General features: G+C 52.2%; 2 protein-coding genes across 2 annotated transcripts; one reads left to right on the top strand and one right to left on the bottom strand.

The window, feature by feature from the left end:
* Positions 1–16: 16 nt before the first annotated feature.
* GTF2F1 (general transcription factor IIF subunit 1) lies at positions 17–6,374 on the bottom strand. The gene is made up of 12 exons (XM_061422469.1): positions 5,757–6,374; positions 5,622–5,668; positions 5,058–5,130; positions 3,651–3,844; positions 2,682–2,852; positions 2,012–2,196; positions 1,299–1,452; positions 1,032–1,213; positions 863–936; positions 641–779; positions 351–468; positions 17–255 (listed from the first exon to the last, which is right to left on the bottom strand). Exons 1-12 carry the CDS (start codon positions 5,766–5,768, stop codon positions 51–53), a joined length of 1,554 nt encoding a protein of 517 aa, XP_061278453.1. The 5' UTR covers positions 5,769–6,374; the 3' UTR covers positions 17–50.
* Positions 6,375–6,482: 108 nt separating this feature from the next.
* On the top strand, positions 6,483–20,135 carry LOC133252080 (adenylate kinase isoenzyme 1-like). The gene is made up of 6 exons (XM_061424810.1): positions 6,483–6,520; positions 7,833–8,022; positions 8,833–8,945; positions 11,482–11,509; positions 18,947–19,166; positions 20,086–20,135. The coding sequence occupies exons 1-6, from the start codon at positions 6,483–6,485 to the stop codon at positions 20,133–20,135; spliced, it is 639 nt and encodes a 212-aa protein (XP_061280794.1).
* The last annotated feature ends 872 nt before the right edge of the window (positions 20,136–21,007 follow it).

The raw sequence follows: 21,007 nt of genomic DNA, 5'->3' as shown, positions 1-21,007 counted from the left end.
ATGAAGACCCTGAGGATTGTGGAAAACAGAGCCTGTTTATTGGGGGAGCGTCACTCCTTGAGGGAGAAATGCATCTTGTCGTTGATCATCTTGCGCTCAGGGTTCAGGCGCTTCAGAATCTGAGCCAGCACATTCACTGTCTGCTCGCTGCTCAGCCCCGTCTTCTTGGTCTGGAACTTCTTCAGCAGGTCCTTGGTGGTCATGGGCTTCCGTGTCAAGTAGCGGCGCACAGCATCTTCAGTCACTTGAACGTCGCTGGAGGTGGGGAGCTGGGTGTCAGCGGGCGTCCTCTGTCCCTGAGCCCCCTGACCGCCACCCCCCACCAGCCCCTGCCATCCTCGCCAACTTACCCACTGCTGGGGGTTGACTTCCCAGACTGGGGCTGAGGAGTGGATTTCCCGGACAAGCTCTGGGGCCCGGTGTCCAGTCGCAGCCGCTTGGCTGCCGGCGTTTCGCTGGTGCGCTTCCCTGTGGGAGGTGGAGGTGGAACTGAGACCAGGTCTGGGAGGCTGGACCATGGGGTAGGGGGGTGGGGGGCAGTGCTGGGATCATATGTGCAAGGGGCTCAGAGGATGCGGAACAGGAAGACCAGGATGGGGTCAAGAGGGTGGGCGGGGTGGGATTGGTGGGTACTACTCACCCTGCTCCAGCTTGCTGGCGGCTGCGCGGAGGGTGGAAGAAGTACTGCCTGCTTCAGTGCTGGGCGTGCCTGGCCGGCTGTTACCCCGGGAACTGCCCCCTGATGGCTTCCGCTCCCTTTTGGGGGGTGTCTTCTTTTTCTGTGGAAATCGCAGCTGAGCACACATATCGGGAGAGGGCCCCCCCGTCCTCCCTGGCTGGCCCTGCCTCGGCTGGGTCTTACCGCCATGAAGAGTGCCGAGGAGGCTTCACTGTCGATGTCACTCTCCTCCGAGCTGTCGGACTCCTCGCTGCTGTCTGCAAGGGGCCAGAGGAGGGGACGTCAGGACCGGAGACCCCTGAGCCAGCCCTCGGCCCTGTCCCAGATCAGGACCTCAGAGGGGCCAACCCACCTTTCCTCCGCTTCTTCTCCTGCGGCGTGGGCGCCTTCTTCTCCTCCTCCTCCTCCTTGTCCTCCTCAGGCGGCTTTTCCTCCTCACTCTCTTCGCTGCTCTCACTCTGCTCATCCACACCCTTGGGGCCCTCCTCCTGCTGGGTGGCCTTCGGCTTGCCTTCCAGCTCATCCTGGGAGCTGCTGTAAGACAGAGAGCGGGCAGAGGGTGAGTGAGCACGTCCGCAGGCCGGCCCAGGGTCTCACACCCGCCTCCCGCCTGCCTCACCTGGAGCCGTCGGACATGTAGTCCACCTCCTGGCCCTCAAAGTCTCCGTCATCACTGTCCTCAAAGGCCTCATCATCTGAGCCCTTCTTCTTCTTCTTCTTCCGGCCTCCCTTGCTGGGCGGTGCCTTCTTCTTGGCTTTGGGGGCTCTGCCACCTGGGGAAGGAGAGACAAGGTGAGGGGATCAGATGGGCATGCATCATGTTGTGTGTATCTAATGATGCCTGGATTTCTCAGGGGCTGTGGTGATGCCAGGACCAGCCCCAATTCCTCCAGGAGGCAGAGAGCTGGCCCAGGGTTGTACCAATCACCCACCGCAAAGCAAGCAATCCCAATTCCACACCCCCAGCCAACCCCTTTCTCTAACTCACACTCAGGGCCACCATTCCTGCCCTAAATCACCTGGGCCAGCAAGCCACCGGGCAACCAGAGACCACCCCTTGGCCCAGAGCCTGCTGGCACGACTCAAACTGACCAGTCCTAAGGCCATTCCCATGGAAATCCCAGTCGAGGCCATGGCCGAGAGAGACCTTCCTGGGGCCTCCTAACCAACCCTGGTGCTTCCCCCAGCAGCCAAGTTCCTGGGAGGATCCAGGGGTCTGCAAGTAACCAAGCAATCCTTTCAGGGGCATTCACTTTTCTGAATCATCACACAAGACCTGAATTAATTACAACTGCCGCCCCAGCAGCCCAGGGCTGGCTCCACCCGCCTCACCGTCCTCGCCGCTGGCCTCGCTGTCATCAGACGACATCTCCAGGTCGTCCTCCAGGTCGTGGATGCGGAGCTCGCTAGCCTTCTTGCGGCTGCGCTTCTCCTTCTCCTCATCCTCCTCGTCCTGGTCCTGGTCTTTCAGTCGCCGCTGCTGCATAATGCTGAAGTGGTTCAGGACCTTGTTTCTCCTGTGGGGCGGGGGGCAGTGTTACAGCAGGGGCTGGCAGCGGGCCTGGCTCCGGGGACCCTCTGGGAGTGGGCCTCATCCACTGGTGCCTCCCTGCACTTCTACCAGGTGTGCCCCAGGGGAGAGCCACTGACACCACTTAGGTGATGAGCGGGACGACCTAACCTCACACGTGAGAACACAAGCACGTGGCAGAAAGACCCTGAGATCACACAAGGAGAGCTGGCCCTCCTTTGGTTCCTTGTCTGCCCAGAGTCCCTCAGGAGAAGGTCTCATGTGATGCTGACGCCCTAGCACTGGATCCACCTCCCCACTTCTCCAGTCCACCTCCCTGCTATCTTCCAGTCCATCTGCCCCCTGGACTGGGTGCTCCTGAACAGCGGAGAGATCTGGCTTGCTCACCGCCAAGTCCCCAGCTCCCAGCCTGGCACAACGTCGGGCGGGGGAGGGGTGCAGCCCTTTTCCAGGCGTGGCCCCATCACTCACCTCTCCCACTCCTCCTCAGCCTCTTCGGCCGTGAGCGTGCGGTGCTTGGCCAGCGGTGTGAAGTTATACCAGTTGTGGACAGGGAAGGCCTCGAAAGCCCCATCAGGGCACTGGGTGAAGATGTAGTAGGAGGTATTTTCTGTCACGCCGCCCTTCTTTATGCCCTTGAACCTGCAGGGAGTTCAAGGTCACGGTCTGTGCAGGGAAGAAGGACCACACCCCCTGCATCCCTCTCTCCAGGGCCACCTGGGTTCTCCCAGCAAAATCTGAGGCTGGAAGGCTGGCCCACTGACTGCCTGAGCCTGGATTCCCACAACTGGAAAGGGGGGGCTCCCTGCCCTCGCAGAGCAGGCTTAGGGCTCCTGTGCACTATACACGTCATGGTCCTTTCTGGAAGGACCTGATAGATGGGCCATAAAGAGCACAGGGCTCTACTGTCAGACCCCTCTGGATTCCCCTCCGGAATCCTCCTTGAACCACTGCCAGCCCAGCCCCCTCCCGGCCTCCATCCTTCCCCTTTTCTGCCCCCCCATGTGGAGGCAGTCTTACAGAGTGCCCCTTCCCCACCTACAGCCTTCAGGCTGCCCTGGGCCCCAGCCTACCCATGGTCCAGCTGTGGCCTGGCACTCCCAGCCCTCTCAGTCCACCCACTCTGCCACTCTCATGCTCTGTGACAGTCCCTGGGGCTCGGTGTTTCACGCCTTCCTGCTCGCTGTTCAACCGGAGTGCCCTTCATTTCCCTTAATCTCTGTCCTCCCCACGGTTCCCAACCCTCAGCTCTGGGCAGTCCTTGGCTGGGTGCAGGAGGACCGCAGGCCGGGATTCCTGCATCCCTAGCACATACTCGAGCATCCCCTTGGCTCATCTTCCCCAAGAAAACCCCTTCACGGGAGGATGAGCTGTCACCCCCAGCCGTAGGACCTAGAAGTTCAGCCAAGGGCACCGGGGAGTGGCGGGAGGGGCACTTACTTGCGGCCTGATTTGCCGTTGACCCGCAGCAGCCAGGGCTGGTCCTCCGGACGGAACTCCTTGAGGACAATGCCGTACTTCTTCCTCCGCGCCTCCTCCCGGAGCTTGCGGTTGAACTCGCTGCCGGCGCCCGACTCCGGCATCTCCTCTTCTTGGTAAATCTTCTTATTGCTCAGGTCTCGTTCCAGCCGGGCCTGGGAGACGGAAGGCGACACTTCTCATCAGGGAGCCTGCTCCCCACCCAACAACACCCCTTCCTCCCCGCAGGCTGAGCGGTGGACCCTCAGAGCCAACTTCCCGCTTGGCGAAAAGAGGCTCTGTGAATGTGGGCGAAGGGATCTGTCTAAAGCCCGCTGCAATGTCTGTTCTGGCAGCTTTCTGAAAGTTTGAAGTTATTTTCAAATGAAAAAATTAAAAAAAAAAAAAAAAGACACCCCAGAGTCCAATCACTTCTAGTAAACTCTTTGCTGCAAACCCCATCACAGGCTCACCTGGTCCAGAGCCTTCACCTCCACCCTGTTCTCCCTTCACTTGCCCTCGACCCCACAGTGGACAAATCTCTTTACAGACTGTTTGTAACCCTTTAATAGCTTCTGCTATGGATGAATGTTTGCGTGCCTCCAAAATGCATTCTTTTTGGCTGTGATCCGGGACTTCTGGAATCTTAGTTCTCCCACCAGGGATGGAACCTGGGTCCCTGAAGTGAATGGGCTAGAGTCCTAGCTGGAGTCCTAACCACTGTATCTACAGGGAATTCCCCCAAAATGCATCTAACCTAATTTCCAGTGTGATGGTATTTGGGGGCGGGGCCTCTGATAGATGATGATTAGGTTGTGAGGCTGCAGCCTATTAGGAGTGGGTAAGTGCCCTCTTTAATAAAGGATTGCAGAGTGCTGTGTCCCTCTTCTGCCAGGTGAGAACACAGTGCAAACGCACCAGCTATGAACCAGGAAGGCTGCCCTCACTAGACACCAAATCTGCTGGCGCCCTGATCTTGGAGTTCCAGCCTCCAGAACTGTGGGAAATAAATGTCTGTTGTTTATAAACCACCCAGTCTCTGGAATTCTGCTAGAGCAGCCTGCAACAACTAAAACAGCTTCTAAAGACTGCTCTGGAGTCTCCAACAACAGGGAGTCACCTCTAGGAGGCAGCCGGCTCCTCTCTTGCCCAGATAGATCTTGACCCCAAATGCCCATCAGTGGGCACAAATTTCAGGAGAAAGCCTCCTGCAAGGCCATACATATCTTGTTCTCAGGGGTGCCCAGAGGCTCAGCCTGGGCCTTAGTTATCATTTATCTGCACATGGGGAGAGCAGAGGATACTAAGCCTCAGTTACTATCACAACCAAGCAACTATTACATCAAATCCAGGATCATGTTTTCTCACACCCTCAGAACTCGGACTTACCTGATTCCAAGTAGTGAGGTTGACTTTATCGGCTGCATTGAAAGCCATGATATTGTATTTTTTGGTGGTATTTCTGGAATGGACAAAAAGAAGAGGCCGTGCTCAGTCAATCATTCATTAATTCAGTAAACCCTCCCAGGCTCAGTCCTTTGTGCTGGGCAATGCTGGGGACCCATGAAAAAAACCAGAGATCAGTTAGGGACAAATATTTCTGGGAACCCAAGATGGGATAATTGGGAACTCAGCCCTGGGCAGTGGGGTGGACAGGCAGGGAATGCCTCCTGAAGGAGGAAAATACTGTAACGGAATTTTGCAGGATCAAAAAGAATCCATCCAGTAGAGTCACTGTTGCCATTCCTGGCTGAGGGAGTCCTAGGCAAGGAGGTTGCGTGTTACTGTGTATTAATGTACTCATTCATTCACTCTATTAAAAAAAAAAAAACAGTGATGCCCCAGAGGCCTCGGCTCAACCCCAGCCCTGGAAGAAGAATCAGACACTCCTGGAGGCTCGAGATTTTAATCCTTTTCTGAAGGGAGAGGGGGCTGGTAGGATCAGGGACTTACTTGGGAACTCGGACGACATACTCAGTGACATTCTGGCTGCTGGGGCCCTGAGGGGAGAGAAAGCAGGACAGTGAGTGAGAGGCTACAAGAGGCCACCACCGGGACCGCAGCCGAAGCGCCTTGCCGCACACTTACAAGGGCCGCCATGGGCGATGGGCGATTGACCCGGGTCCGGGCAGAACCTCTTTCTTTACGCCTCCCTCGGGGTGCGCGTCCCTCGGTCCCGCGGAGGCCGCCCTCAAGGTGTCGGGTCTCTGGCCTCGATCGCGGACCCTAAGCCCGGGATACAACCGATCCTGGGAAAAGCTATCGGGAGGCGGCTCTGGGTCGGCGATCAGCTTGAGACCGCCTGTGCCAAGTCTGCGCCTGCGCAGCCGCCTAAACCGGAATCGAAATCCTCCGGCAGGCCTAGCGGAAGTAACCTACTCCGAACTACAGGTAGCGCCTTCTGTATCTAGCGCTCTGGCGGCCCGCAGTATATATAGCACGAAAAATCCCATCAAGCCGATAACCTCATCACGCGGATAACCCAGTCAGATGATGTGGAGACGCCCCCAGTGATATTACATCTCAGGACCGCGGGGTATCTTGGGAAGGAAGGGAGGAAACCCGCCACATTCGCGGCCTGTCGGGCTATTTGCGCATGCGCTACTTTACTACGGAAGTGAATCGGAGGAGGCCGCGTTACCACAGCAACCGAGGCCTCCTTGGCAGCAGACTGCTGCGGCTCTACCTGAGCCTCTTTGGGGTTCATTTCTCCCCACAACCCCCTGGGGTAGCCCTATCATCTCGCCAAATAATCGGGCCAGGGGCCCTTGTGACGTTGAACCGAACCAGGAGGGGTCAGGGCCTGTGTAGGGGATGGAGCGCGATCACCCCACGGGCCGCAGGCCGGTTGGGTATGTGCAAGTCCAAGCTGCCCCAAATAGGCAGGCCCCTGAAGCCCCAGAAGAAGGGATACATCGCGGGGGTGGCTGGCTTACTCGGGGGAAGGGAAGGAGGTTGTGGAGGGCGGGAGAATGCAGGTAACAACTCCTCCCCCCCCCCCCCCCCCAAGTCCAGGTGTGCACAAGCCCCTTCCTCCCGGCTCCCTACCTTATAGTAACACAACTGCGCATGCTCAGGGTCAGGTCTTCAGTGATCCACTTTAGCACCTGCTGGGCTTCCCTTGTGGCTCAGCTGGTAAGAAATCCACCTGCAATGCGGGAGACCTGGGTTCGATCCTTGAGTTGGAAGATCCCCTGGAGAAGGGAAAGGCTACCCACTCCAGTATTCTGGCCTAGAGAATTCCATGGGTCACAAAGAGTCGGACACGACTGACTGACTGACTGACTGACATTCACTTTTAGCACCTACTGCGCTGGGTTCTGGGAAATCCGTGGGGAATGTAGGAAGCCAGCACTATAAACTACAGGTCTCCATAGATGTGTCTGATAGTTATGGACATTTACCTATTCCTCACTTGCTACGATTATGTCAGAAACTATGCCAAGTACTAGAAATACAGGGACAAGGAAGACAAACAGATTCTGTCCTCTTGTAGTACGTAGTCTGGCAGGGGAGACAAACAAGAACAAGTAAACGGGCAAACTCATTACTGATAGTGGCCGTTGCTGGAGGAAATAGGATTCTTTTTGTGTGGTGGTGGGGAATTAGGGTTTTGAGACTGGGAACAATGGGGTGGGAGGCTCTTTAGACAGCGATTAGAGAAGACCTGAAGGGTGAGCTGCAACCTGAAGGGACTGCGGTATGGAATTCCCACGGAGGTGGGGGCGGGGGAGGAGCAACAGGGAGGTGACGAGTACAAGGGTCTGAAAGGAGGCCATTGGGCTGAAACACAGTAAAGAAAGGGGAGGGTGGTATGGGATGAGACTGGAGGGTTGGGCAAGTCCCTGTCCGTCTCAGAGCCTCAGTTTCCTCAACTGTAAGAAGGGGTGATGCTTCAAGGAGAGGCTGCACGCAAAGGGCCTGACCTGCTTGGGTTCACACCTCATCCACATGACCTGTAGCAGTATTAATGGGTGCCGTGCCTGGATATATCACTGGGTGTGGACACACACCCCCAGATACCACCCTAGGGCAGAAATAGGTCTGCCAGCAGACATGTGTCCAGCATCACCCACTATAGCTGTGGACACAATCACCTCAGCACCAACTGACCCCTACAGGCACCAACCCCTCTCCCCCGTCCCTCTTCCTCGGGCACCGCAGACATCCTCAACTCCCCCTGATCGTCTTTGTGATGGGCGGTTCAGGCTGCGGCAAAGGGACACAGTGCAAATACATGGCAACCAAGTATGGCTTCTGCCACGTGGGGCTGCTGCAGCAGGAGGCCCAATGGGGCACCCAGTGGGGCCGGAAGATCCATGACCTCATGCTGCAGGGGGATCCTGGTGTCCCAGTGAGAGCTCCCGGGCATGGCAGCAGAGGGATGAGGGGGCCCGTTGGGAGGAGCTTCCCAGGAGGACCCTGTAGGAGCTGAGGGGCCTCTCGAGGGCAGGGGCCACTGGCTGCTGCTTTGTCAACCGAGCCTCTGTGTCCTCAATTGTAAAATGGGAGAGCAGCTGGACCCTCAGCAGAAGGCTGGGGTGCGGGGTGAATGACTTCTTTCCTATAAAGGGCTTGGCAGAGTGCCTGGCCCTTAAGATGCACTTAGTAAACTTTATTTATTGTTGTTCTAGTCACTAAGTTGTGTCAGACTCTTTAAGACCCCATGGACTTTATCCCTTTGGCTCCTCTGCCCTTGGGATTTACTAGGCAACCCACCAGAGTGGGTTGCCATTTCCTCCTCCAGGGGATCCTCATAACCCAGGGATCAAACCCACATTTCCTGCATTGGTAGGGGGATTCTTTACTGCTGAGCCACCTGGGAAGCCCTCAGTAAACTTAGCTAGTATTTATTCACTTTGTGACCTTTGGCCCCTTCTGCCCCCAGTTCCTCACAATAAGATGGAGGTTGTCCCAGTTTCTCATGATAGTGATGAGCAAAGGAGCCCAACAAGCCTGGCGTTGGGCAGATGCCCCCGACCCCAGCAGACAGTAGCTGAGCCACATTCTCAGAAGTGCCCCCAGAAACCCCAGCTCATCAGAGCCAACTCAGGATCCAGGGCACCCAGAAAACGTTCCCCCAAATTCACCAGAACTTGCCTAGGTGACCTCGTAGGTGACGGGACCCCCAGGCACTGAATGCAGCCGCCCCTTCCCTCCCCAGGGAGTCATCCTTGATGTGATCAGCATCTGCATGCTGTCCTGCCCAGAGAGCCAGGGCTTCCTCATTGACAGCTTCCCCCAGGAGCTGAGGCAGGCCAAGGAATTGAGCGCTTTGTGAGTGACCCCGAGAGGGCATGAAACCAGGCCTCGTCCCCACCTTGGATGGAGATGCCAGGCGAGAGGAGCTGATGACAGGGAAATGGAGTTTTGTGTTAATTAGGGGATGGTCGGAAGATGGTTGGAAGTGTCTAGACCCCCAGGTGAGCTCTTTAAGGGTGAGGACAAAGTTATTTTAACATCTTCCCACACAGTCAATCCTTTCCCTGGTGGCTCAGACAGTAAAGAATCTGCTTGCAGGAGACCTGGGTTCAATCCGTGGGGCAGGAAGATTGCCCTGGAGAAGGGAATGGCTACCCACTCCAGTATGTTTGCCTGGAGAATTCCATGGACAGAGGAGCCTAACAGGCTACAGTCCATGGGATGGCAAAGAATCAGACACGACTGAGTGACTAACACTTGCACTTTCCACACAGTCCCTGGCAACTGGGAGACAAACTATTTGCCCACTGAGTGGCAGGCGGGCTTAGCATCACCTCTGGGTCGTAAAGATGGACTGTACCTCTCCACTTATCCATTTATTCAACCTCCTGTGCCCAAAATAATTCTTGAGGACAAGCTAAGTCCCCTGGACTTCACCAGACACATGGGACAGGGACCAGCAATATGTTCCATGCAAAATACAACAGAATTTCTGGTAAAGATAAGTGCAGTGAAGAACAGAGAACAGAATGACATCCCGGAGAGGTTGTTGATCACTCTCTAAGTCATGTCCCAGTCTTTGCGACCCAGGGACTGCAGCACACCAGGCAGAAAAAGAGAAACTGTGGCAGGCTAGGGGCCTCCAGGCTTTCCTGGGACTTGCTGGGCTTGCTGAATGTGGTAGAAACGCATTCAGGTGCCAGGCGTGGGGAAGGAATCAGACAAAGGTCGCAAGGGGCTGCCCCCTGCCCCCCCTGCTCCCTCATCCTGCCCTCTGTATGCATCTCTACTGAAGCAGTTTTGTCTGGATCATTGTTATGAAGGTAAAAGGCAAATAGTGGCTCCCTCTCCAGGTCTGGGAGCTCGAAGGGCAAAGGCCGAGCTAATGAATGACTCTAGCCAGCACCTGGCCTAGGGTAGACGCCCAGTCACCCATGCCAGCTGGATGGTCTCCACAGGTGGTCGCAAAGATCAGGACAGAGGCTGCAAAACCCCCAGGGCCTCGGGTTCCACGTGATCCACTGACATGTTCAGTTTGGACTATTCAGAGTTTCACACTTTTTTTTTAAATTCGTGGCCAACCTTCAAAAATCCGGAGATGCCACATGAAAACTCCCGGCTCCTCCTGAAAAAAACGCCTGACTTGGCAACACAGGAGCCTGCTGGTCCCCATGGCAACTGCAGCCTGAAGTCCTCTGGAGCTTTTCACCAGCCCAGCACTGTTCTCCACACTGCACAGATGAACTCTGATCTTCTGGAACGTTCCAGGCACCCTGCTTTTTCACAGAGGGATCAGGGAGCTAGCCCGGGTCACACCATTCAGGCAGCCAAGGCAGGACCAGGGCTCCGGTTTTAACACATGGATGGGATATGCTCCCCCTGTTCCCCACCGGCCCCCCTACACCCACCCGCTCCCTCTTCTTTACAGAGGCCCATTTAAGATCCTGCTTGTGTGGTGGCTTCACGCTAAGAAGCACAGCACACGTGCTTTTCTCTGGTACCCGTGTGGCTCTAAGAAGTGAGAAAATGAAAATAAACAGGATCTTAGTTCCCTGACCAGAGACTGAACCCATACCCTCAGCAGTGAAAGCTCGGAGTCCTAACCAGTGGGCCACCAGGGAATTTCCAAGAGTGGATTTTCTTTCGTTTTTGGTTTTTTTTTTTTTTAATATTTATTTATTTTGGCTGCACCAGGCCTTAGTTGTGGTATTCAGGATCTTTAGTTGTGGCATGTAGAACTCTGAGTTGTGGCATGTGGGATCTAGTTCCCTGACCAGGGATGGAACCTGGGTCCCCTGCATAGGGAGTGCTGAGGCTTAGCCACTGGACCACCAGGGAAGTCCCAACAGTGGGTTTTCTTTACAGAGAATTTTGATCTCTGTGAGCCATCTGACCCCTGCCTTAGGGTCCATCTAGGGTCTGCGTTAAAGGGCGTCCCTGGAGCCACCCAGCTTAAACCTCCAGCCCTGATCCTGCCGGGCTTTTGAACCTGTTTCAGGCCACTCTGGCTGGTGTGAGTTGGAGCAGTGAGTCTGGCTTGAGGCTGAAGCTCCACAAGAACACGATGCCCAGGAATTCTTCCCTTTATCCTTCCTGCTTTCTCTGTGCTGTTGGGGGGACAAAGGTGCTGAAATTCACAGGAAGCCAGAGCTAGACACTGCCTCAGCGTTCCCAGAAGACCAGAATTCCTATTTTACAGACAGGAAAACTGAGGCCCAAGCAGGGAACATTCTCTGAGGTTGGCCCCTACTCTGTGGGTGGCGGTGGGCTGGCCTAGTTCACGTGCTGGCCTTGGAGCCCTTGAGACCTGGGCTGAGGTCACACTCAGCTGCTATCTCCACGTGTCCACTCTGGGTCAACACTCCCAGCCTGTTTCCTTGTCTGTGCACAGAAATACCACCAGCATCTCCTCACTGCGAGTGAGGCTGATGCAGGGAAACTGTCACGTCTGTTTCTGAGTTGACTGCAGTCACATCTGCCCCCATCCTGAGAATACAAGCTCTGGGGAACCGAGGGGTCCTTAGCCGTTTGTCTAGAACTTGGCCTGGCTCGTGGCAAGAAGCATCTGTTTGTTGTGGTGGTTGTTGCTTTTGTTGTTTTTTACTTTTTTGGCCACATCCTGTAGCATGTGGGATCTTAGTTCCCCCACAAGGGATTGAACCTGTGCCCCCTGGAGGTGGGAATGCAGAGTCTTAACCACTGGACCACGAGAGAAGTCCTCAAGCAGCGTCTGTTGAATGAGCACACAGGAAGCACTAGGTTTGAGGGCCAGTGGGCCAGACCAGACCAGACACCAGTAGCCCTGACTATCTGCATCAGGTCGAGTTGTGCAGGAGATCCATGAACAGTCTCCCCAAGATGCCCAGGGACAGAAGGTCCACTTATGGGGGCTCGTGCTTCTCCCTAAGGATCACCTATACTGTGAGACCAATGATTTGGGGAAGTTCACAAAAGAATGTTTTATTATTCATTTTTTGGCCTTGAGGCATGTGGGAATCTTAGTTCCCCCAGCAGGGATCGAACCCATGCCCTCTGCATTGGAAGCACGGAGTCTTAACCACTGGACCACCAGGGAAATTCCAGAAGTAGGTTTTACAATAATGACATGTTTTCAAACTTTTTCCTAAGTATAGCCTCACGGAAGTTGCCGAGATGGTGGAGAGGTCCTGCCGGACCCTTCGTCTGGCTCTGAGGAAGGGCCACGTCTCATGCACTGCGAGCCCAATATCAGAACTAGGCTGTCAGCCTGGTATGTATTTGTTTTCACAGTCGCCTCCATGGCAAGTGACATCCACTTTCCATTTCCCAAACTAAAAGGGAAGTGGATAGAATTCAAAGCCTTAAATAATAGCGCAGGCAGTGACACGTGGACTCGTCAGTCAATGAACATTTTTTGAAATGTATTTATTTATTTACGGCAGTGCTAGGTCTTCATTGCGGCAAGCAGGCTTTGCTCTTTGTTGCGGTACTCAGGCTTTTATTGTTTCAGAGCTCAGGTTCTAGGGCTTCAGCAGTTGCAGCTCCCAGGATTCGTTGCTCCTCCACATTTGAGATCTCCCTGCTCAGGGATGGAACTCATGCCCCCTGCATTGGCAAGCAGATTCTTTACTGTCTGAGCCACTAGGGAAGCTGGGGGACGTCCTTAATTCTTGGGGGAAAAAAAAATTTTGTTTTGCTGCGCTGGGTCTTAGTGGCAGCACGTGGGATCTTTGATCTTCCTTGCAGGAGGCGGGATTATTTTGTTGTGGCTAGAGAACTCTTAGTTGAAGCATGTGAGATCTAGTTCCCCAACCCATGCCTCCTGCACTGAGAGTGGAGTTTTAGTCACTGGACCACCGGCAAGGCCCTGTTCTTTTCTTTTTAATCCATGTGAATATTTTAGTACATATTTCCTAAAAAGTGAAGGCTTTTGTAAAATTGTATCATGCTTCCATTATCACACCTTAATATCCTCCATGTCGTGAAATAACCAATCATTATGGAAATGCCTGTGAACACCTCAAAGTTTTTTTCTTTTCACGTCTTGTCTTAACCGGGATTGACGTAAGGTTTAGCCCACTGTGATCGGTTGCTTTGTCTCAGTCCTAACTCAATATAACTGGTGTCCTTTTACGAAGAGGAGATTTACACATGGACAGAATAGCCGCCGAGGACACAGGGAGAAAACAAGCCAAGGAGAGAGGCTTCCGAAGAACTCCATCCTGCCAGAACCTCAGCCTCAGATTTCTAGTCTCCAGGACTGTGAAGAAGTGGAATTTCTTTTTTTAAAAAAATTTATTTTTGGCTGCTCTGGATCTTGGTTACTGCGAGAGTGTTTTTCTCTAGTTGTGGTGTGCAGGCTTCTCATTGTGGCGCCTTCTCTTGCTGCAGAACACTGGCTCTAGCCACTGAAGCATGCAGGCTTCAGAGTTCCCGGGCTCTAGAGAATAGGATCAATTGTTTTGCAGCATGTGGAGCTGAATTCCCTGGGATCTGAATTCAATCCCAGGGATCGAACCCTCGTCCCTTGCCTTGACAGACAGATTCTCAACCACTGGACCACCAGGGAAGTCTCTAAGAAATGGAATTTCTGTGGCTGGAGTCACCCAACTGTGGTACTTGGTGTGACAGCCCTCACAAATTTAAGATAGAGGGTCAATCAGGGGCTGCTCTAACACACCCCCGCCGGTCCCTTCTCTTACAGATTCACTCATTGCTGATTGGAATCAGTAACTTCATATTCCGAATCAATGCGAAATGTGTAACTTTCAGTCATTTGTTTCCCCCACATCAATTGGCTGACATTCTTCCCTTAAAGAAGGAACGTCCTTCCTCAGCGAGGGCTATTTGAAATATATTGGTTCCTGCCAGACGGGTGGGACACAAGCTCATCTTCTCCCTTCCAAGAGCCCATTTTCAGACTGAGGGGTTGGGGGTGTCCTAGCTGCCTCCAGTGGGGACAGTGAGGTTCATTATTTTGTCATTCTGTGTTTTGTTCTCTTGCATCCTTACCATCTCAGTTGCTGCTGCTGCTGCGTCACTTCAGTCGTGTCCGACTCTGTGCGACCCCATAGACGGCAGCCCACCAAGCTCCCCGTCCCTGGGATTCTCCAGGCAAGAACACTGGAGTGGGTTGCCATTTCCTTCTCCAATGCGTGAAAGTGAAAAGTGAAAGTGAAGGTGCTCAGTCGTGTCCGACTCTTAGCGACCCTGTGGACTGCAGCCCACCAGGCTCCTCCGTCCATGGGATTCTCCAGGCAAGAGTATTGGAGTGGGGTGCCAGGGCCTTCTCTGGACCATCTCGGTAAAATAAGTGAATTTAAAGTATTTAAAGTGAGTCTTCTTTTTTTTACCATCTCGGTAAAATAAGTGAATTTAAAGTATTTAAAGTGAGTCTTCTTTTTTTTTAATTTATTGGAGTCTAATTGATTTACAACATTGTGTTAGTTTCAGGGATACAGAAGCATCATTCGTTTGTATATGCACTCATTCTTTTTCAGATTCTTTTCTGACATAGATTATTACAGAATAAGTAGAGTAGAGTTCCCCTTGCTGTACTGTAGGTCCTTGTTGCTTATCTGTCTTGTATACAATACTGTGTATACGTTCATCCCAAGCTCCTGATTTATCCTTCCCCTCCTCTCCACATGTCCCCTTTGGAAACCGTAAGTTTGTTTTCGCTATCTGTAAGTCTGTTTCTGTTTTATAAATATGTTCATTTGTGCCATTTTAAAAATTAGATTTCACGTATGACTGATACCATCTGATATTTGTCTTTGACTTACTTCGCTTAGTATGATTATCTCTAGGTCCTTCTTTGTCACTGCAAGTGGCATTATTTCATTCTTTTTCCAATTTTTATTCTTTGGCCGCACTGCCTGGTATGTGTGATTTTAGTTCCCTAGCCAGGGATCAAACCCGGGTCCCCTGCATTGGGTGTGCAGAGTCTTAGCCACTGGACCACTAGGGAAGTCACTATTTCTTTTATTTTTTATGACTGAGTAATATTCCATTGTGTATATGGACCATATCTTCTTTGTCCATTCATTTATAAATGGATATTTAGGTTGCTTCCGTGTCTCGGTTATTGTGAATAGGGCTGCTGTGAACACGGGGGTGTATGTATCTTTGAATCATACTTTTCTCCAGATACGTGCCCAGGAATGGGATTGCTGGGTCTTACAGTAGCTGTTTTTAGGTTTTTGAGGACCTACCCACTGTTCTCCATAGTGGCCTGCACTCATTTACATTCCCACCAACAGTGTAGGAGGGTTCCCTTTTCTCTACACCCTCTCCAGCATTTATTGTCTGTGGACTCTTTGATGATGGCCATAATTGTCTTCTTTTTTGTGATTCAGTGTGTCTCATCCGGGGCCATTAGGAGTTCCCTCATGCTGCACAGTGTCCTCCAGGACACAGCTCCAGGTCACATTCACCTTCTCGCTTTCTTTCTGTGCAAGACTTCCCACCTCCCACCTTTCACATTTCTGGCCCAGCCCTGGAATCAGCCATTTCTCCTGGAGGCCCCTGGGCAGTAGTGTTCCATCTGGGGGCCAGGGGCACTCATTGCTACAGGTGCTCATCGTTTCCAGGCCTCTCCAGCAGACAGGGCCAGGAAACACATACTTTTGAGAGGGAAAAAAAAAAAATATATATATATATATATATATATCTCACAAGTTCATACTGTTGTTTCCAGCTCACACTTAACATCACAGTGTTTTACATTTCTCTTTTCCCTAAAAAGTCTGCTTCCTAAAACCAGATATTCTCATTTGCATTATTAAATTAGATGCAAAATAGTTTCCAAACAAGTAGCATGCCAATGTTAACTACTGAGAATTAAACTACCATAGAAAGTTTAAGACTTCTTTGCAGCTATGGTTTTTCTTGGGCTTCCTTGGTGGCTCAGATGGTAAAGAATCTGCCTGCCAATGCAAGAGACTGGGGTTCAATCCCTGGGTCAGGAAGATTCCCTAGAGAAGGAAATGAAAACCCACTCCAGTATTCTTGACTGGGAAACCCCATGGACAGAGGAGCCTGGCAGCCTGCAGTCCCTAGAGTCACAAATAGTCGGACACAACTGAGCAACTAACACTTTCTGGTTTTCCTTATAATAGCTCTCCCTGTGGACGGACCACAAAAACACTGGGTCCCTAGCGATAATTATTTTCTCCCTGCATTTGCAGCATGACACTGACACAGGGTTCATTCACTTCAGCTTGGCTTTCAACATTTAGGGATTGCTTTTTAAAATTAAAATTTTGCATATGCAGCATACCTAACAATTTCAAAGTCACATTAAGAAAGTAGATCCACCCCTGCCCCCAACTGTGCCCTCCCCTCCCTGTAGACAACCATTTTCATGAAGTTTTGGACTGTCCTTTCTGATGTTTCTTTTTGCAAATATAATAGAGGGGTGTGTGTGTGTGTGTGTGTGTGTGTGTGTCCCTCCTCATAAAAACTAGCATTCCATATACACCAGGCTTCATTTTTCATTTAACTTTACAGTATACTCTGAGATTTTGTATCAGTGTCAAGAAGTCTTCCTCAGACTTCCCCACTGGTCCAGTGGCTAAGACTGTGCTCAGGGGCTCTGGAATGCACAATAGCTGTGGCTCAATAGTTGTGGCACATGGGCTTAGCTGCTCTGAGACATGTGGGATCTTCTTGGACCAGGGATTGAACCCATGTCCTCTGCATTGGCAGGCAGGTTCTCATCCACTGTACCATCAGGGAAGTCCCTCTTAGTGGTTTTAAATGGGCATTTCTCTTACGATGAATGAAGCTGGGCATCTTTTCTAAAGTTCTGGGCCAGTTTCATTTCTTCTTCAGTACACTCTGTATCTTTTGCTTACGTTTTCCCATCCTAGAGGACTGACTGTTGGTCTTTTCTTCTTCTTGAATTTTGGGAACTCTTTATATATTAGCTGTTTGTAATATAGGTTGCAAAATTCCTCCCCCCCACCCCGTTTGTCAATTATTTTTTAACTTTGTTTTACTATGCCTTTGTTTTTTTTGATGCCCGACCTGTGGGATCTTAGTTCTCTGACCAGTGATGCAGCTGGGGCCCTGGCAGTGAAAGCACTGAGCCCTAACCAGTCAACTGCCAGGGTATTCCTTACTGTGACTTTACACATTTATTTGACTGTGCCTGGTTGCAGCATACAAACTCTTAGTTGTGACCTGTGGGATATCGTTCCCTGCCCAGGGATTGAACCTGGGCCCCCCTGCATTGGGAGGGTGGAGTCTTAGCCACCAGACCACCAGGGAAGTCCCAAGGGTGGGTGGTTTTATCTTACTCCCAACTTTACTCGGAAAGAAAGTTTCCATTAAATAAGATGCTGGCTTAGAATGTTTATCAATTCCTTGTGGTTTTTTTTTTTTTTTTAATTAAATCAGGAATGTGTGAATTTTGTCAATTAAATTGCTCTGTTTAAAAGGATTCTCATATGACTTTTTCTTAAGATAGTAACACAATAAATTATACTGAACCATCCTTGCTTTCCTAGAATGAATCAATCCCACTGGGCTGTGGGGGTTTTTTTGTTGTTATTTTGTTTTTTAATGTGCTGACAGGTTCTATTTCAAAAGGAAATTCTGGAAGAACTAGGAGGTGGGGTTCAGGGATTGGACCAGAGATTGAACCCATGTCCCCTGCATTGGCAAGCAGGTTCTTATCCACTATACCATCAGGGAAGTCCCTCTTAGTGATTCGAAATGGGCATTTCTGTTACAATGAATGAAGCTGGGTGGCCTTGGAGATCCTGGGAGGTCTCCCTGGAGTTAGGAGGGGACAGCGGTGAGCTGGAAACTCTTGTATTTTCCCCAGTCAAGTGCTTGCGTGAGAGGAAAGCAATGGAAAGCTGCTTAAATCCGTCTTAAAGGGAATGTGTGTGTGTGTGCTTGGTTGCTCAGTCATGTCGACTCTTTGCGACCCCATAGACTATAGCCCAGCAGGCTCCTCTCTCTGTCCATAGGGTTCTCTAGGCAAGAATACTAGAGTGGGTTGCCATTTCCTTCTCCAGGAGATCTTCATGACCCACGGATGGAACCCAGTTCTTCTGCATTGCAGGTGCACTGTTAACTATCTGAGCCACCAGGGAAGCCCTTTAAAAAGAATATTTCAATCCAAATACCCATCAACGAGGAACCAGTTAAGTAAATTGTGACACACATCCATACAACAGAATGGGCTTCCCTGGCATCTTGGAGTTAAAGAATCTGCCTGCAAATGCAGGAGACTGAGGTTCCATCCCTGGGTGGGGAAGATCCCCTGGAGGAGGAAATGGCAACTCATTCCAGTATTCTTGCCTGGAGAATCCCATGAACAGACGGGGCTACAGTCCATGGTGTCGCCAAAGAGTTGGACACAGTTGAGTGACTAAATGAAGCAACAATAGAACAGAATACTATCTAGTGATTAAATAATCAGTACATTCCTTGTGTGTCAAATACACAACCGTCTCCAGCTTACTAAGTGAATAAAATCAAGGGCAAATCAGTTCTTTACCATGTATATGAAAAAGCAGGGAAAATGACATCAGGACCAAATTTGCTTGGTATATGCCCAAAGGGTTCCAGAAGGAGACACAAGAAACAGATTAACTTGACTGCGTCCAGGGAGGGTGAAACTGGGTGCTTGGGGGCAGCAAGGAGACTCTTCACCCTTTCCCACTGGTCTTGTTTGGCTTATGGGCTCTGCCAATGTCCTACCTGTCCAAAACACAAACACAGAGAAGAAAAACTTGGAACGACAAGAGTAAAACAGACCCAGGGAGCCTGGTTTTTTACTGGGGCAGCACCACCCTAGATCCCTGATCTCGGGGCAGGGGTGGGCACAGGAGGCCACCTCACTCAGCCTCTTCCTCACCCAGTCCCCTTTCACAGATGCCCAGGTGGGCTGGGCCCCCAACATCATCATCACATTTGCCTGTTCAATGGTGACGATGATGCAGAGAGCCCCAAGCCAGGGCCAGGCGGAACGCAGGGCAGATGACTGTGAGGCGGCCCTCCGCCAGCACCTGGAGACGTACTACACCCTATATGAACCTGTCCTGACCTTCTACCAGCGGAAGAGCCTGCTCCCAAACCTAAGTACCATCTCCCCACCCCAATCCCAGCCCCCGCAAGGGGACCAAGTCCAGCTGAAACAGAGCAGGGGTTACACTGTTACCTGGGTCCCAGACCTTTCCAGGCCTGCCTGGGTCTCCCCAAGCACATACACTGGGGTGGTGTGTGTTGGGGGGGTTCCATCTCTTCCATTAGGCAGAATGGTTGCAGCTGTGTGGATTACCATAGATACTGCTGAAGGTCTGAACAGAATGACTGGCTCCAAAGCCACACTAGGTATGTTTTAGAACATGGTGGAGGTAGTTTAGTTGCTCATTCGTGTCCAACTCTTTGCAACCCCATAGACTGTAGCCCACCAGGCTCCTCGGTCCATGGGGTTCTCTAGGCAAGAATACTGGAGTGGGTTGCTATTTTCTTCTCCATGGGATGTTACAAAATTTAGGATCATGGCAACCGGTCAACCACAGCTCGGCTCCAATGCAGCCATGGGTCCTCAAGGTGTAGAAAGCAGGAATATCTTTGTTTCGGTTTGAATTTTTGGCTGTGCTGGGTCTTCATTGTGGCACATGGACTTCTCTTGTTGCAGAGCTCAGGCTGAGAGCGGACTCGGTAATTGTGGCGTGCGGGCTTAGTTGCATTATGGTTTGTAAGATCTTAGTTTCCAGACCAGGAATCGAAACTGTGTCCCCTGCATTGGAAGGTGGATTCTTAACCACTGGATCATCAGGGATGTCCCCCGAAGTAGGGATCTCTTAATTCCTAAACTGACCCGTGCAGCTCCTATACACTGCTGTGGAGCTAAGAGAACTTTGGTGTCATTCCTGGTCCCCTCCCACAACCAAAGGTAAAATCGAGAGCGAGAGGAAGGAGCCTGGAGCACCATGGGTGGGGTGGGAAGGCGGTGACCCAGCCTGGCACAACCCCATCCCGTGGGTTGTTCCAGGGGACAGCGCCCCCGTGCAGTCTGTGCGCCGAGCGAGCACCCAGCGGTAATGCATGGCCTTTCTAACCCAGCTCGCCCTCCCCTCATCCGTGTGGCCCTGGGACTGCACCTATCATCCTGCCCTAGCAACTGGAAGGGGAACCTGTTCTTCCCTGGTGGTGTGTGTGTGTGGGGGAGAGGTGTGGAGGCCATGACCTCGCTCTACTCTGGACTGACCCCCTCTGCTACCCCTTGTTTTCATCTTGGCTGAAGTTACAGAGAACATTTTTGCCAAGCGCTGCTCTGTCATTGAAAGCCTGCAGAGAGTCGGGAGAGGGCCAGGGGCCCCGACATCCCCCTCACCCCAGAGGTCAGAGCGGGCACACTGCCTGAGGTTAGATGCTGGTGAGGGGAGCCCTGGGTTCCAATCTAAACTGAGGCTGTAACTGCAAGGTGACAGCCTTCTCCCTTTCTGGGCCCACAAATGGCTGACTGGGAGCCACTCCCACAGGGGTAGGTCCCTAAGGAGCCTCGCGTGGGAGGTCACAAGGGCCGCAGACAGCCCCGAACCATGACACCCGATTTCCCTGCTGGAATTCAACCACACCTCCCAGAACTCTCCCAGCAAAGTATGCCTCTGGATGACTGGCCCTGGGCCTGACAGCTCAAGGAGTCCTCCATGACTGCTCTCCCATCTCCCGTCCTCATCCTGAGGCTGCCAACCCCTGGGACAGATGTCCTTCCCTTGGACAGGCCAGATTTCCACCTCAGGGCTCACCAGCCAAACAGGCCACAGCGAGGACCAGATCACATAAAGCTCGGTGTGGGTTTGCTCCACCAGCGGCAGGCTGTATCCATGGGAACACCTGTCCCCAGGGACCCTCCTGAGTGCCCTGCTCCCCAAGTTCCCAGTGGGACAGATGCTGGGGATGAAGGCGTGGGG

The sequence above is a fragment of the Bos javanicus genome, chromosome 7 (assembly GCF_032452875.1).
Source record: "Bos javanicus breed banteng chromosome 7, ARS-OSU_banteng_1.0, whole genome shotgun sequence".
In the NCBI taxonomy this organism is placed as follows: Eukaryota; Metazoa; Chordata; class Mammalia; order Artiodactyla; family Bovidae; genus Bos; species Bos javanicus.
The sequence above is the reverse complement of the archived record's forward strand: the minus strand, read 5'-3'. Positions and strand labels throughout refer to the sequence as shown.

Coding starts and splice junctions, on each gene's coding strand:
- LOC133252080 (XM_061424810.1), top strand. CDS start 6,483: ATGGAGCGCGATCACCCCACGGGCCGCAGGCCGGTTGG. Junction 11,510..18,946: donor CCAGCATCTCCTCACTGCGA/GTGAGGCTGATG, acceptor TTCCTCACCCAG/TCCCCTTTCACAGATGCCCA. Junction 19,167..20,085: donor GAGCCTGCTCCCAAACCTAA/GTACCATCTCCC, acceptor GGGTTGTTCCAG/GGGACAGCGCCCCCGTGCAG.
- GTF2F1 (XM_061422469.1), bottom strand. Junction 1,453..2,011: donor CGAGGCCAGCGGCGAGGACG/GTGAGGCGGGTG, acceptor CTCCTTCCCCAG/GTGGCAGAGCCCCCAAAGCC. Junction 256..350: donor AAGTCAACCCCCAGCAGTGG/GTAAGTTGGCGA, acceptor CCCCACCTCCAG/CGACGTTCAAGTGACTGAAG.